Source organism: Acyrthosiphon pisum, chromosome A1 (assembly GCF_005508785.2).
Source record: "Acyrthosiphon pisum isolate AL4f chromosome A1, pea_aphid_22Mar2018_4r6ur, whole genome shotgun sequence".
Taxonomy (NCBI): Eukaryota; Metazoa; Arthropoda; class Insecta; order Hemiptera; family Aphididae; genus Acyrthosiphon; species Acyrthosiphon pisum.
Window position 1 is genome coordinate 147,947,881 of NC_042494.1, and position 18,126 is coordinate 147,966,006.

At 27.0% G+C, this 18,126-nt stretch overlaps 1 protein-coding gene across 2 annotated transcripts in view; it reads left to right on the forward strand.

The window, feature by feature from the left end:
- LOC100167249 (protein takeout-like) overlaps nucleotides 1-13,630 on the forward strand; it is a 38,808-nt gene extending 25,178 nt beyond the window's left edge. Inside the window, exons 1-6 of one of the 2 annotated variants that reach the window (XM_016804707.2) lie at nucleotides 6,683-6,979; nucleotides 7,059-7,302; nucleotides 9,829-9,962; nucleotides 12,962-13,114; nucleotides 13,189-13,340; nucleotides 13,443-13,630. In XM_016804707.2, coding sequence (XP_016660196.1) covers nucleotides 6,910-6,979; nucleotides 7,059-7,302; nucleotides 9,829-9,962; nucleotides 12,962-13,114; nucleotides 13,189-13,340 — 753 coding nt within the window. In that variant the 5' untranslated portion in view covers nucleotides 6,683-6,909 and the 3' untranslated portion in view covers nucleotides 13,443-13,630. Of the gene's footprint in view, nucleotides 1-6,682; nucleotides 6,980-7,058; nucleotides 7,303-9,828; nucleotides 9,963-12,961; nucleotides 13,115-13,188; nucleotides 13,341-13,442 lie in introns of those variants that run through there. The other variant, XM_029488564.1, reaches the window with a different exon arrangement.
- Nucleotides 13,631-18,126: the final 4,496 nt, after the last annotated feature.

Here is an 18,126-nt window from a genome sequence, read left to right on the forward strand (position 1 = left end):
AATTTGGACGAAATTACATATTAAAAAACCTGGAATAACTATTTTAGTTATTTTGTTGTGATTGTATAATATTATTCATGGGTACTTGAAACTTCTAAAGTATACTATTATATATCTATGATATAGTACCACGGTTTGTTGTTGATGTATAACGCGTTACCTAATGGATATTGTGATATGATTAATTTGGAATTTACTATTGATACCTATATTATGGGTCAATTTTGTTTTCATACTATAGATAAGTATATCTATAATAGGTATGTCTAATACCTAGACTGACAAACCGTCTCCGCTCAGAATCGTTTTTCTTATACAGTGATATTATATCATTGAATTCAAATTTAATACTATCCATTATACAGTGACCCACTTGTAACCTACTGTACAGCAGAGCGACATCCACTTACCCACCTTTTTTTAAAGTTAAAGATTAAAAAGGAAAGACAAGTGAATTTTTTTTCGTGTTATAATTTAATAATGTATAGGTAATACGATAATTTATTTTCGTTTTCGTTTTTGATTTCGTTATTAAATTTTTTTTTGGTTTTTGGGATTTTTGTTATCGTTTTTTAGTTGTTTTTTGTTTTTGCCTTATTAATTGTTTTCGTTTTTTTGTTTTTTTTTCGTTTTCGTTTTATTAATTATTTTCCGTTTTTGTTTTTTTCCGTTTCATAACGTTTTTAAAAACGTTTTCCATTCCTGTAATGTGGATAATGTTTTTGGCAGGTACAGTGGCGCCATTGGGGGGTCGCAAGGGGTCGCACTTGCGACCTCAAATATAATGCAGGGGTTGCATAAGTATAAATTTGCAACCCCTGAAATTTCCATATTATTTATGGTTCTTCGTTAGTAAAAAAAATAAAATAGGCTATAATTAATATTTAGTTATTAATAAACTATAAAAAAAAATTGTTAGAGAACGAGAAAATTATATTTTATCGATACTTTAACAATGAAAAACTGATTAGTGATTACAATTCACTACAATGAATGAATCTATTTTTAGATTGAAACTTTTATGTCATCATATTGTTATCACTTATCACATATCTGTATTTAATATTGGTTGACTGTGAGTTGTTATTTCTGTACGTTTGGTTTGTATATTATGTTGATCGTTTACTATATAATTGATGAATTTTCGATATTAACATTTGATTTTGTGTTTTATGATGGTTTATGGTGAATAGTCAATACTCAATAGATCTAATTTGACATTCGTACTGTTTTTTATTTAATAATCATGGACAATTTTGTTATTAAGCTGTCTAAGATAAGTTATAAACATCACATTTTTTAAAAAATAGGATTTTAATCTAAAGTAATTCAATATTACGCTAAATATTATTTATTTGTGTGTCTTATTTATATTACATTTATCCTTCTGAACTCATCACTAATACTTGTGGTTTGTGTAGTAATGTATTAAATTACATACTTGTTAAATATTTAAATTTAAGTATTTTAATATTTTTAGAACACAGGAGAAATTATGAATATTTTACATACCTAAGTAATGTTTTCTAAATAATTTACCATAAGTAATAAGTTTTATTTTTAATATTTAAGTCTGAATTATTATAAATATGGTAAATTATAATAAGGCATAGCTGGTACATGTTACAATTTTTAACTTACTTTAGTTTTATTTGATATTAAAATCTACCTGTATAAGTGGTAACATAAATATAAAAATATATTTTTTATGGTATTGTATGATTAAATAATTTTTCTTATAGGACAAAATCGATGAAACCATATCTAGTTATAATTATAGCTATATTTTATTATTATTTATTGACTATTTATATATAAAAAGGTAGGTATATAAATATATATATAATAATTAATATGTGTCATGTGTGTATGTGTGTGTGTGTGTGAGAAAATAAATTAATTCACTTTTGACTTAATTAGGTACCTATATGAATGGTATTATGGTAAATTTATGTTTTTAATTTTTATTATTATTATTATTGAGATTCTAACATAAAATTATTACCTATATCTCGTCACCTCGACAATTACCGTAAATGCTACACATATAATAAGTATGACAATATTTACATTTAATCATTCAAACAATATGTATGAGACTAATGAGAGTAATGCTTATTTTAATTACCTAAAATACATTAAAATGCCAAGGCCGTATTGAGTTAGTGAGCAGTAAAAAATTATAAACAATATTGATTGTTTACTTTTTAAATGTTCCAGTCATTCGTATTTTTGTAAGTTACTTTAGAACTACCTACTTAAAGTATAATACTTATGCTTTTTACAAGTAATATGGGTATACATTTTTTAAACAAATATAATACCTATACGTTACCATTTAATCGTTTAATTGAATTTGCCAGCCCCTGGGCATTTTGTAAAATGTTTTTTATATTTCAATACTCTTAAAGGTATAACTGTTAGGTTTTAAATTATTGTTATTTTTATTTTTTGTCACCATGACAATAACTATAATAAGCACTGAACAAATTTTTTTTATGTAGGATTTTTATAGAGAGAAATCAATACATAAATATCACATACCTATTATTACAACACATGATATATTTTTATTTAATTTTATTACAGGAAAATATCTGTGACATGAGTTATTAAGATAAACAACATATTATAACGGAAATATACTGCAATACTATGATATAGCTATTATAATACATTTATACTGCTAAATATCTGATAAATTACCGGTAAATTTCCACAAAGACCCACTATAACTTACTTTTAGATGTTAAATTATTTTAGTCTGTGTTGTGTCCTTCCACCTCGCTGTGTTAAGCAACACATTTGTTAGACTGCCAACTAAAAAACATATGGTGGCAGTCCATTAACACACAACGCGACAATATATTTGAAGTTTTTTCAGGATGACGTAAACATGCAACATAACAATATGATATAAAGTATTTAAATAATTGGTATGCTAATTGTAATTACAATTATTATGATACTTAGCAATCCATTAAACAAATTTTAGTTATTTAAATCGTTATTAATCAGACAGTAAGTATTTAAAAAGGTGGGTAAGTGGATGTCGCTCTGCTGTGCAGTAGGTTACAAGTGGGTCACTGTAATATATGGTGTTAAATTTTAATTCAATGACATAATATCATTGCATAAGAAAAACTTTTCTGAGCGAAAATGGTCAGTCAGCCTATGATATATTTGATGATGTTATTGTGAGTAAAATAATTTAAATATTATAACCTATTTACGTAGAATCTTATTTTAAATTTTAAATTCTAAGCTATAAAAGTTGAACATTTTATAAATTTTTAACTACAAAATAATTGTTACATTTTAGATTTGATACATTTTGTCAAAATTTGAACTTTAAAAGTTGCACCAAAAACCAAAATCGATTTTCTCGAAAATAGATTTTACGTAAAAATTCCCGTAATTTTTCTTTTGTTTTTCACGTCGCTTTTGAAAACTACTGGAAAATTTTTACTTTTGACCCCCCCAAAGTACTAACTAGATTCACTTTCCTATCAGAAAAGATACCGTTAAAGAAATCCAAGCATTTTTACTGTCCTAAAAGGTGATGACAGACACAAAAATAATAAAACACACATCATTGTAAAATCAATACATTCATCGCTCCTCTCAGAATCTAAAATAGTAAACACACGTACACTTTTTTTTTAGGTAGGTAGCTTTTTACGATAGGTAGCATACTACACCAACGTAGTAGAGGTAGAAAGTAAACTAGACGAGTACAGGGGTGGACTGGGAATAAAAATAAATTGGCCATGGGGGAACAGATAATTTGGCTCAATTTTGGGCTAATAATAAAATATTTAGAAGTAATCGGTCCAAATGTATTCAAGCAGCCCCAATTTTCGTCAAGGATCCACTGCCCTAGCCAGTCCAGCCCTGCACAAGTACCTATGATTTACCTTTATAGGTGTGATGAATAATAATTTATGACAATTTCGAAGAGAAACATTCATGTGGTGCAAATGTAATTTTGACTCCAAAAATACGCTCAACGGGAATAATGATCTGTATAATCAACCAATTTAACTAATAGAAAGTAATATTCTACAGGGTGCACTAAACTCCATTTTCCTCTATACAAGGCCTGCAATTTTTTCCGATATTACAAACCCTAAATAAGTGTCGGGCTGTAGATTAGTGGAAAAGCATTAATGTGGCAAATAAAATATACAATATAATTTTCAAACTTAATAAAATTGCGGACAATTTGAAAAACCGGCACCAGGTTCCTTAAACGTAATGTCATCAAAATGTTGTTAGGTACCAATGTATTATATTTGTCTTCGTTCAAAATTTAAACTAATATAATGGAATATTTCTGTACACTGTAATAGTGCAATAATAATTAATAATATACCTATTATGGTTAATGTTAAAATATATTACTTCAACTTTCCACTGACCGAAATTCAATCGACCACGACGGTCTCTTCCTATCACTCATCACTATATTACATATTTTATTGCATTCAAAATACAGATTGTATAATAAAATAATAAATGATAAATGTCTAAAAAAAAATGTTAAATAATTTTTAATGTGAAAAATGGAAGAAAAATACAGTAGGCCTACAGAACAATTATATATTTATATGCCTACCTCTAATACCTACAAGTTTGCCCTCAGGCTCTCAAAATGTAATGAGGTATTTAGCGTATGATTTCTAATAATTATTAATGTTTAAAATAACGATTTATTATATTTTCACATGTGCCTGTGTGTTGCAAAACTTGTTTGACGTATTCACTATTCACGATCACGTATATAAACCGTGAAGAATTTCTACAGACACCTGCACGAGACATTATATCGTTATCCGTTTTAGTTATGTTGATTGTTATTACTTATTAGTTTTCCACATTACACATGATACAATAGTATGATTTTAACGGATGTATTTAAGTTTTTATAACTTTGCACGAAATTTCTTCTACAATATAATAGGGCCTAGATTATTCATACCAAATTATCTACTATATTATGTATCACTAAACCGTTAGTAATTTTTAAAATTGATCACTATATAGTCATACACCCAGACAACAGATTTATTTTAAATGTAGGTATAAATAATTTATAATTTTCTTAATCGACTTCATATTTTCAATATAACAATTTCTAAGTGAACAACAAATATTAGTACCTACAAATAAAAACAAATAAATAAACAATGTATAGGTAGTTATTAAGTTACTAAAGAAAATTGATCGCAAATAATACAAAGTATCTCACAATCAGTTTTCAAAACTTCACTATAGAAAATTCTTCAACAAATTGTCATTAAGGGGTGCTCCACTTTTCCGCAAAAATCGACCACCAGTATATATTATGTATTTCTATATTCCCCCCAAAAATTGTATATTCATATTTTCATATTTTGATAATCCATTATTATTATAATAACCATACTGCAAAGTTTAAATATGCAATAACATATATGCATTTTGCTTGAAATATGCAAAATAAAATTTATTTTATTCAATTCGGACAACCTATAATGCATTTGGAATAAAGAAAAAACCCTTGCCCTAATAATAATAATGTTTTATAAGTTATAAAACCTTCACAAATGGTTTTTTGAAACTTTTTTTTAGCTAATAGTTTTGAAAATTTAGTAAGTAGTGACTAATAATTTAACTTATTCAATTATAATATGGAAACTTTATGTATTAAAAATACATAATATTGATAGAGGTGATCATTTTTCGTTGGTTTGAATTATCTACCATAAAATATAATTGTTGACTCTTTTTAGAAAATAAAATACCTTTTAAAATTTCATTAAAATATACTATGCACGTTTGTTAGTACCTACTCACTTATCCATAATTGGAACACCAAATTTTGCACACAATCTTTGAGACTGAGAGTGTTTATAATGTTTATATAGTTTAGTTTTTCAACCTATATAGGTTGAATGGTGGATCACATGGGAATTTCGCTTTATATTGAATATTATTATTCTGAAGTAAAACTTCTTTCTTGAGGTTTGGGTGGAAAAAAATCGTAACGAAAAATGAAACAACAGGACAAATAAAACGACACGTTTATTATTTATTATTTATATATGTCCATAGAAACCATTAATAAATAAAAAATCGTAAATAACATATTTTTTTTATTTTATTGATTTTTCTCGCTCTTTCTTTAATTCCTTATAATTTCACGGGTATATTTATGAAAGAAGTTATATTTCCCCTGCAGAGTGTATTGGGCTCACACACTCTCTTACTTTTTTTTTATATACGGGGTTGACATTGGCTTCAGAAATAAAAGGGACGTTTGTACTAAAACTAATGTATACGTTTTTGTAGCATATAATATATAGTATAACTTATTCAATAACTACTTGAATGATTTTGAAGAAAATGTTAGAAATTTTTCTCGTAGATAAATATCAGAACAAATCTGTAAAATAAAATATGATTTATTTTTCATGCCCTAATAATAATATGGCTTAATATATTGTCAAAAATAGTTGTTTTCGTATTTTTTCAGACATTTGGTTTTAGATATCGTATTTTTATAATAACTCCTAGGGCGTCGAATAGATAATGACCTATAAGTACCTTTTAGTTACTTATAATGTGTTTATTCATGTACGATTTTGACTTAACCTTGACGATGACCGTAGGTATTTGTATTATATAAATTACAATTGTTACTTATATATCTTGTAAATTCTAGTCACACTGTGAGTTCTATATTGGATTCACTCATTTACCAAACAATACTCAAGAGGAATATACCAAATTTATGACCTGACACAAGGTTATTTCCAGCGCCCGATTATATATATACCCGGTTACTGTTTAGTGAACTCCCCACAAATTAATAAGTCATTGATAGGGAGAGATTGAATTTTATCTAGCTCTTTATTTAAGTTCAATATGACAGTTAAATTAATAGGATTTGTTTTGTGTATAACTGTGATTAGTGAAATTAGTGGTCGATCATTGCGTATGTTTATTTAAAATTTAAAAGTTATTGGTAACTACTGATTTTGGAATTAAAAATCAAGCTCAAATTTCTTTTTCAGCTTCATACATCAAACCATGCAAGCGAGATGACCCTAATATTAATGAGTGTTTAATGAATTTATTGGAAAACATTCGGCCCTATATCAGTAAAGGAATACCTGAAATGCACATACTACCTTTAGACCCAGTGTTAGTACCATCAGTGACTTTGAAACAAGATTCAGCCGGTTCAGTTAATTTCGTTGCATTGTTTACTGATTTGAAAGGTTATGGAGCAAAAAATTTTCAAATGCAGACAATCAAGTAAGTATTTCAATAATAAATGTAATAGTTTAAATTTTTAAATACCTTTATAGATTTATTAATGTGCGGACGTATGGTACTATATAGTACGCATCACTATATATTCAATTTAAAAATAATAACATTATTTATATATACGCTATAATATCTTCACTGTAGGCCTCAGGGAGACTATATATTTAATATCTCTAACAAAATAATTTGAAATAATTTCTCGTTAACTATAACTTAAATGTTTTAGAATTCATAAGCCATACTCCGCACAGCATTTTAATATTTCCCAACTATGGTATAAATATTTTTAGGAAAACAATGTAGTTGTCGAAATATTTGAAAAAGTTGCGTAAATAATAAGGAAATATTTTATTTAAATTTTTTGGTCAAGAAGTTCACTTTTGAAAAATATTTTGTAAAAAACATTAACAAAACATTTTAATCATATTTTTTTTTTAAAATATTTTCATCGAAATATTATAAAAATATTAAGTCAACATTTTTGTGCAATATTTTATTATTTGATGAGAATAAAATATTTATACAATATTATTAGTCAAATATTCATTATTCAAGTACTCCAAAATATTTTCAAAATATTATCATTTCCCAAATGCTGTGTGGGACGCCATCATTTATTATAATACATATTAATGGCATCATTATATTGTGCAGTGGTGGTCAAACTATTTTGTCATGGAGGAGGGATGTGGCTAATTAGTAATTTTTAACATGCACTTATTGATCATTATAAAAATAATTTATGGTATGACCACTGTTTGATTACGAGTGATTATGTGATTGATTAATACAATGGTTTAGTTATTAAAAAAAATATTAGATCATCCAGGGTACATTATAATTAATAATAGATACTATAAGTTCTAAGATATGTCATATAATTGTGTAAGTATAAGAAGAATGTATAGGTACAATTTACTTATTTATATTACTACTGAGGACCGAAGCACTCTGTTATAGCTGTATATTGTATATATAAAATACAAGACATGTAGACTACATTGTAGACTGTATTTATGTGACTTGAACAAAACGTGATATTTATTTAATTTTCCAAATTACGGGCTGAAGCCAAAAGTTATAATAGGTAATACATTAAACAGTGCCGCAACTTGGTACATATTGGTGGGTGTGCGACCAATAAATAGGGCCCAAGTATAGAGGCGCAATTATAGTAGAGGGGAGGGGCTTTAGCCCCCCCTGACTACGATTCAGACCCCTCCAAAAAACATTCCTTATTTATTTAGATATAAGCTGCTTATAGATTATTTTAAATTAATAATTTTGTTAGGTGGGCTGTAGCCCCCTAGAATTTTAACCCTAGTTGCGATTATGCTCATGTACCAATAGGTCATTTAATACATATTGCTTGTTGTTTTTAGCTAAATACAATATGTTATGCAGCTAATATAATATATATAGGTATACACTGCTATACTGCTTACAGATAGGTGAAGAGCATTGAACACATTGTACACTGTAGTGATCTTGTTATAAATATAGTTAGGACTTTGTTTTATATTATAATAATAATTATGATTCTAATGTATTCATTAGTTTCTATTTTTTGATTAAATAATAAGATAGTAAGATACCACTTTGTGAAACACCTTAAAAGAAAAAAGTTCCAAATAGTTCGGCCACTGGCCCCGGGGCCCATTTTTATGATTTACCGAGGGGCCGAGGGGTTCTTCGGACCCCTAGCACCCCCGGTTGTTGCGGCACTGACATTAAAGTAACTTGTTTGTACATTTATACAATTAATTAAATAGATGCTATAACCTGTAGGTAATATATTAATTACAAAATTAGGTAGAATAAGAATAATACATTGATCATTATAATGATTATACATATTAACAATAATAATACAATATTACTATTATTATTGTTTATTTCTTCAAAAAGATAATGGGCCCCACTGAAGAGGTTTTTGTGGGTTCCCAAATTTAGATTGATTATAATATAATTCATGATTTCATCTAATATTATGGGTACTTGTTAATTCACATAATTCTAACATGTGGTTGATTCATAACACAGTTAGTGGTGCATATAGGGATCAGAAGAGGGTATAGTTAGCCGAAAGAAAAATTATGGAATTTTAAATTTAAGACAATTAATGAAAAATATAACCATTTATAGCTAGTATGGCTTACGACGACATTTTACATTAGCTTTAACCCTTTTGTCAGCTACAGAGGATAGGCCAAGAGACTAAAGTAGTAAGTACCTATACTGAAGTGTAATCGTGTGGTACAAGGTTTAAATTTTAGTATGTACCTACAAAGTAGCAAAACTTAAGAACTTTCGCTGCATACACTAATCTATATAGCCTATTTGCTTACTCAAACTCAAATTGATAGAAAGTGTATATACTATATAGTGTTAATTACAATTTACAATACTTCACATTTTGAAGACAGATATACCTATATGGAATTATAAATTTCTAAACATTTCATGTCAAAAAAAAAATTATTTGTTTACAAAAATATGATTTTTCTACAGAGCTAATTTCAAAAACCAATCATTGGAGATCGACTTAAATTTGCCTTTCTTCAGAATCGAATCCAGGTACGAAGTCAATGGAAAAATATTAATACTACCTATTAAAGGGAATGGCAAATTCGTTGGAAATGTTAGTAAGTTATTGAAAGTAAATTATAATAATTTAAGTTATATAACTATACTATTTTGGATTTTATTCATTATGTTCGCCTCTTTTGTCTCTGAAATATTAATCTTTCTTGATATTTTATAACCTTAAGAAATTTGCGAATTTTATTAGTTTTTTTTTTAAATTACTGTGGATAAATAAATTTTCATTCGGTCAGAAAACTTGAAAATGTAATAATAAGTTTCTCTTGAAATTGTGTACTTAAAACCACATTAAAACTGATCTTTCAATAGGGATTCAATTGTTAGTAGGTAGGTACTTAATATTTAAGGAAAAATATTTCGCCGGTGTAAAAGTCATCAAATAAAATTGATTATAGTTACCTATAGTTTATAATTACCACTTGGTGTAATGCAATATTGCAACAACCAAAATAATTATACCTCTTTAAATTATCGTAAGTAACTAATTAATGGGCACACAACACATAGGCATTACGTGAACGTGTGTTATGTGTCGTGGAGGAAGGGAGGGAATCTAGGTCGATTTCCATCCGTCGATTTTTAGGGATAATAGACTTCTGTATATGCAGACAATTCCCACTAATAATATATGATGATGATGTGCATGTAGCTTTACAATATCTAACCTTTTATTTCAATTTCAGTTAGATCAACCTATGAGTAATCTTGTATTACATTTCTAAGTCTTATAGGTATTAAAATCAAACATTTAATGTATTTTTTATATTGATTTGGACGTCTTAATATGTTTACATATCAGATCCTATGAATAGCTTTTTTCATTTATCTATTTATCTGAAATGTAAAAAGAACAGATAGTTAGTTTTGGAATGTATAAAAATTTATATGACGTTTTTACATAAATAAAGTCAAATTTTAATACTTAAGCGAATATCCAAAATTATTTTCATAATCCATATCATTTAATTAGGTGGATTAACTAGATACTAGTCAGAATTTGGAATGAAAATATAGGTTTTTTTAGCAGGAAAATACGATTTTTTTGAAAACGGTATTAAAAACGGTATACGTTAATATTATTCCCGTTTTTGCTAGTTTTGTTTTGATTTTTCACAATTATCTACTTAGAAAATTAAATAATATGAATTTTTCGCGTGTGATTCCCTAAAGTTTTTCACTTTTCCACCAGTAAAAATACTCAAGTTGAAAATCGAAGCATTTTTTCTATTATAGAAAGTGTCTCCAGACACACAAATAAAAACATAATTTTAAAATCAATTCATTCATCGCTCCGCTTAGAACCTTAAATCTAAATTGTATTTGACACTTTGACAATTAGAAAATTGAAATCCGTTACACACGTCGGAAAAAAAAGTCCCGGTAAAAAAGTTTAGTGAAAAATGTACCGAATTACCAAGAATGAGTATTTCGGCACATTTCTACAGTTGTACTTTGTATTTTAGTGTGTAATGTATAAAATGCTTGTACACATATATTTGTTATCTACCTATATATTTTCATCCTATATTTGATCATAATCTTGGTTTCATTACACGAACTTGTACAAATTTTAATAATTTAAATGCCTTTAAAAGTATTTATTTTGCGTTTCTCAGATCTCAAGTAGAATAAATTTTGCATCCCTTATTTGGTGTTCGAATAACATAAGAGTAACTTATAATCTCGAAGCGGTTCAGAATCGTTTTCTTTGTTTTTTATCATTTAAATTTAAAGTCTAACGTCCAGGACATTCAGATTATAATGGAATATTATCATATTTTAATAAACAATCGCTAAATACAAGGAAAAGTATTCTTCATTATTCATTTTTATTAAAACTATTAAATACTACTCTATAGATTTCCCTTATTTACTGGAACGATTAAATTTTCGAATTAATACCAAATTCACCAGAATTATGAAAGTTTTTTAATCAATAATATTTCTAAAACATACTTAAAATCATCACCTACGAATATACTGATGTCTATAGGAAACACTATGTATATTAATTTTAGTTAATAATTAATTATTGCTGTAAAATTATATAGGTAACTCATAATATTATGTTCTTTGTTATGAAATTGAATGTGAATTTTATATATTATTCGTACCTATATAAATCTATTGTATCTGTCTAACTACATGATTATATATATATATAGTTTTTTAATTAGAGTTTTTTCCGTCAATAAAGATAATAATAATAATGATATAAAGGTTCGATTAAAATATTATATTGTCAATTGCATTATTATAATAATTATAATTTATATAGGTACTATATGCATTTATTATTTATTTAATTATTGTAGACTTTTTTAACTGATTTACTTTTTCTTAGTTAGACCTAGTATAAGACCTTTTTTATCGGAACTTTTTTTCCGAGACTTTTTTCCGCGATTCTATAGTTCACGCGATTAGAAATAAATATGAATCTTATCATTCGCAACATTTTTACGAATCTAATTATCTAACCTAAAAACTCATCGGTCCGAGGAATTCATGGACAGTTCCAAATCTTTTAATATATGTGAGAAGAAAATGCATTGAAAAAATATTGTCCAAACCCATTAAAATAGTTTTAAAATATTCGCCAAACGCATTGCAATTTTTACAAACTTGCTCAAGTACAATTGTTCGGTTTAAACTGTCTCTCATTAATTGTAAAACGAATAAAATAATACCTACAAAATTATCTATACAGATATACTGTCAGAATGTAAATAGCTTGGGGTGTCAGCAACAAAATTTGCAGATAAATACATGCATAATATACGTACATATCATACTACTTACTTTTAGGAGAAAATAATCCACAACTTACTATGTATGTAATACATAATAATTGCATTCTATACAAAGTAATTTTTAATATATCTTATCTAGATACTATATACACTTAACTAGGTACCTATATATTTAAAAATAATTAATATATTTTTATTTACAAATTAAAGGTATACTGCTGTTCAACTATACAATTATTCGCTTGCCAATAGTTGTCATTATTAACGTATAATTATTTTTATGTTCTTAGCTAATGCTGAAGCAAAGATTAAATTTGATCTAATAATTGTTAAAAAAAAGAATAACAAAAACTTTATTGAGATTAAACCAAAAAAAATAACTTTGGAACTAGGTGCAGTAAAATTACATTTCAGTAATTTGTTCAACGGTAACAAACAATTAGGTAAGAATTTTGAGCTATAATCCACTTAAAAAATTAGTATTCTAGTTAATTTTTTCGTTAAATTTGGGTTTTAGGTGATCAAACAAACCGGTTTATAAACGATAATTGGAAGGATCTAATGAAGGAGATAAGGCCGTTGCTTGAAGACACTGTTGTTACAATAGTCATGGGTATTCTCAAACCCGTATTTGAGACATTTAGTATGGATGATCTATTTCCAGTCTAGGTGACTAGATAACAAATTAATATTTAATAAAAAATGTCCTTGTTATGTATACTACGTTAAAGAAAAAAAATTAATTTCATTTAATTATAAATTGATTAATAGAAATATTACATCTTAAAATCTTATGAAAAAAATATATCCACGCATACGTCATGGCGATATCGGGGAGAACCTCTAAAAAATTACTTGAACATTTATTGAACTTGCATCTACCTAAAGGTACGTTTACATTAATAAATAATATGGGGGTCATATCCCCCCCTCACCGGAGACCAAATTTTGTACACAATACAACCTGTATATATAATAATATAAATATAATATAAGTATAATATACTGAATGTCTATTAAAAATTGTATATCCCACTCCTTGAAAAAATCCAAGATACGCTACTGTAGTGAGCAGTGACTGGTGTTGACCATAAAACAATAAAATAAATTGTGTGGGAACAAAAATAATCAAATCTGTTGTACATTTTTACTTAAAGCTCAGGTATATGCGGAGAAATGTAGGTATTTAAAAATAATATAAAAAAATTGGTACTAATATAGGTGCATGTACTAATTTGTTCAAATTTACTTCAAATGGCGAGAAAACTACAATGGAAGTCAACATAATATTTTGTTATGATATTTTTCAACCTATTATATAGATGTCGCATCCACATAGTGAAACCACTCATTTCATGAACTGGATATCCAGATAGTGAAATTTGTCCAGATCGTGAATTTTGACGAAAATACATTATATGGACATCCATTTCATGAAATGGACTACATTATACCTATTTTGTGTACTTTGTGTAATTGTTGTAAAACAATATTGTTATGTTATGTAGCAATAAATAACTATATTATAACATAGTATAGTATAGTATAGTATAGTCAATTATAGTCAATAAATTATATCATGTTACATTATTTTATTATTTTATTTTTCATAAATAATTATAACTATAATTTTATATACTGTATTATGAACAAAAATATACCAATTACATCATGATCATATTACATTACAAATATTTTTATTTTATTTTATACGATTTGAATGTTACAAAGCGTACTTTTCAATATCAATAAAGATAATAATGCTTTATCCATGATCTATATTAAACGAGGCTATTAGAGAGATATAAAATTTAATTTCGGTAATTCCACATCCGATATCATATGAATGTTTCCTTATCGGATATTCGGATGCCAGTTGACGGATACCTTAATACCTATGCAACTCCTATGTTGTTCAAAAAATAACATTTAATGAGTGTTTGTGTATAACACAGTTACTATTGTGCTTGCATTGCTATTGTCCAAAAATATTACAGAGTGACAATGGCCGTGAATTTGTAAATTCAGTAATCAACGAACTTAAAGACCTTTGGCCAATGTGTTATCATACATGGTCGCCCTAGACATCCTCAAAGTCAGGGAAGTATTGAGAGGTCTAATCAGGACGTAGAACACATGTTACGAGCATGGATGGCTGATAATGAATCCAAGAAGTGGAGCGTTGGATTAAATTTTGTTCAATTCCAAAAAAATAGTTCATTTCATCGAACAATTGAACGTAGCCCTTATAAGGCTTTATTTGGAAATGACCCAAAAATTGGACTAGGTACATCAAATTTTCCATCTGATCTATTGAAAAAATTAACAACAGAAGAAGATATCGAACATATATCTCAGATAAAGGAAACTAAAAAACGTTCAATTGCCTGCAGCATATGTGAAGTTGATGTGGATTTGCCACTATCGAAGATTGCTGAAAATAATGAAATTATTTGCCAATTATGTGATTCAAGCAAAAAAATACAAATTCAACGTGAACTTGGACATGCAAGTCAAATTATAGAGAAAATGATCAAGGTAAATAATAGAATACAGTTATATTGTACTTTTACTATTTAGATCTTAATTTAAATTTTACTTTTAACAGGAAAACAACAAAAAAAACGGACGATTTTGAAATAAATCAATGTGTTGTATTCGGAGTACCAAAAGTTGATAGGGGACCTACAAATCCCTCAAACATAATTTGTGTGATCACGGAACAAAAAAAAAAAAGGATTGCATACATTTTGAACAAAATATGGTTTACTTAAAGGGTGGTTCAGTAGTGAATGTTTGAAAAAATAAACAACTCAATTTCTCACTAATGATCAAGTTGATAAAAATGTTGAATTTTCGGTGCGAGAAATGATTAAAAAAATTTCAGGAGGGCAAGGATTTTTGTCTTGTTCGTGTAAGGCAAAAAATCTTTGCCAATTAAGTAGGTGTAGTTGTTTTAAAAATAATATGCAATGTAACATTCGATGTCATAATCAATCGTCATGTAAAAATAAATAATAAGGAAAAAATGTATAAGTATAGTTTAAGCCATTTAAGCTATGTTTAAGTTAATCAATTAATTATTTTGCTAATAAAACAATAGAGAAATATAGGTAGTTAAATTCATGAATTTTTTATAACACTTAATATAGTTAAACTGTTGCTTATAAAATATATAGCAGGTACGTATGGTGTATGAAAAATGAAATAATAAAATAATGTAACATGATATAATTAATTGACTATACTATACTATACTATACTATACTATAATATGATATAATATAGTTATTTATTGCTACATAACATAACAATTTTGTTTTACAACAATTACACAAAGTACACAAAATAGGTATAATGTAGTCCATTTCATGAAATGGATGTCCATATAATGTATTTTCGTCAAAATTCACGATCTGGACAAATTTAACTATCTGGATATCCAGTTCATGAAATGAGTGGTTTCACTATGTGGATGCGACATAGACACTTTCGAAAAGCTTTTAATGAGTTTTTTAATTTACGCACCAACATGGATAATATATTTAAAGACATTTTTAGAAAGCAAATATTCTTTTAAAATCTAAAAATAGATTTTAAAACAAAATCACAACAATTTTAAATACTTATGGTTAAGCCTGTTACGGACGTTACTGTCGTAATACTAATTCAAACTAAAGTAAACAAGGTATATGTATAAAATGAATAAAATGATAAATTACACATGTGTATTCCTAGTTGATGAACAGTGTTATCATCGGTATAGTCGAATTGCAATTTTTATATAAAATAAATGGTAAAATTGCACTCTTGTTCAAAAATGGTTTTCAACAAAAATATACAAAAAAAAAGTGAGAGAGTGTGAGCCCACCATTACCCTCCGGGGAAGTAAAACTTCTTTTATAAGTAATTGGACCCGTGAAATTATAAGTGAATTAGGGAGAGAGTGAGAAAAATCAATACAATGAAAAAATATGTTTATTTAATTAATATTTATTTTATTTATTATTATTTATTATTTATTTATTTATTATTTATTTTTTATATTTAATTAATATTTATTAATTAAAAATAATTTACGATAGATATTTTTGTTTATTAATGGTTTCTATGGACATATATAAATAAATAAATAAACGCGTAGTTTCAATTTTCATTCCGATTTTTTTTCCACCAACACCTCAAGGAAGAAGTTTTACTTCAAAAATAAAGTTAATTTAAACTTTATAAAACACTAACTTCACTTACCGCTTTAAAATGTAATCATTGGCATGCTAATTATTATTTTTTTTATAATTTTTTATTTTATATAAAATGTACCTATATTATTTATTATTTAATGAAATCATTTTTGTAGACATTATAAGACAGTGAGTTACCTATAATACGTACTATATATAACTGCCATGTCTAAAACAGATTTGTTTGAAAAATAGTCAATATGTGGTTTTTCTGGAGATATTGTCTACAATAAATCGGATACTATACTCTGATATCAGTAAACGTTTAGATTAAAATTAATATGGCCCATAAGAATTTTACAGTCCTTATATTTAATTTTTATAAAGTTTAGACCAATGTAAAAGTAATACTACTAGTACACGTATTTCCGTCGCTGTGTAAAGATGTCGTATGATTTAGAATTTAAAGAAAAGTGAACAAGGTCTGTACCTACCTACTGTGTACCAAAATATTATACATTTTATAAAAATAAACATACCTATTAAAGAGGGTGTTAAATGGCGTTGTACCCATTGTGATTGTCTTTCAAAATTGTACCATAATGAAAGTTCTACAGTTATTTTTCGTTGTGAGTTAATAAATGTATATAAGTTTATAAACACAACGAACCACGTAATTTACTTGGGAAAATGAATTCAAATTCAGCAAAGAGAAAAGAAGCCGACCAAGGTATTTATAAACTATTAAAAATTATTAGAGAAGAAATTTTTAAGGCTTCTGCAGAATTGACAAAGCTATCTAATATAGGTAGTAATGAATATAATGATTAATGACTAACTAGGTACATCAAACAAACGCGAAAAGTATATACCATGAACGATGGACATCGAAAACAGTATCCGATTTAACCAAAATCTCTTAATTTCTCTACTATATTGACAAATTACAAATCAAACAAATATTGATGAAGATTTTTTACTGGATAAAAATTTTACTTAAACATTATAATATTTTCAACCAAAAAAAAAAAAAACAAGTAGGTACCATTCTTCTGTACAGTATTTGTCGAACATGTCGTTGTAATGGAAGTGTAATATTTGAACTCAATGAAAAATCATTACGTACGAAAGACCATCCTGAGAGGAGACGTTATGTTATCCTAGCATATATACTTACTAATTACTATATATTATACTCTACTTGTATAAAAAAATCATATTTAAAAGTTAAAAAAAAAAGTGTCTATGGTGGTTATTAGATTTTGAGTTACACC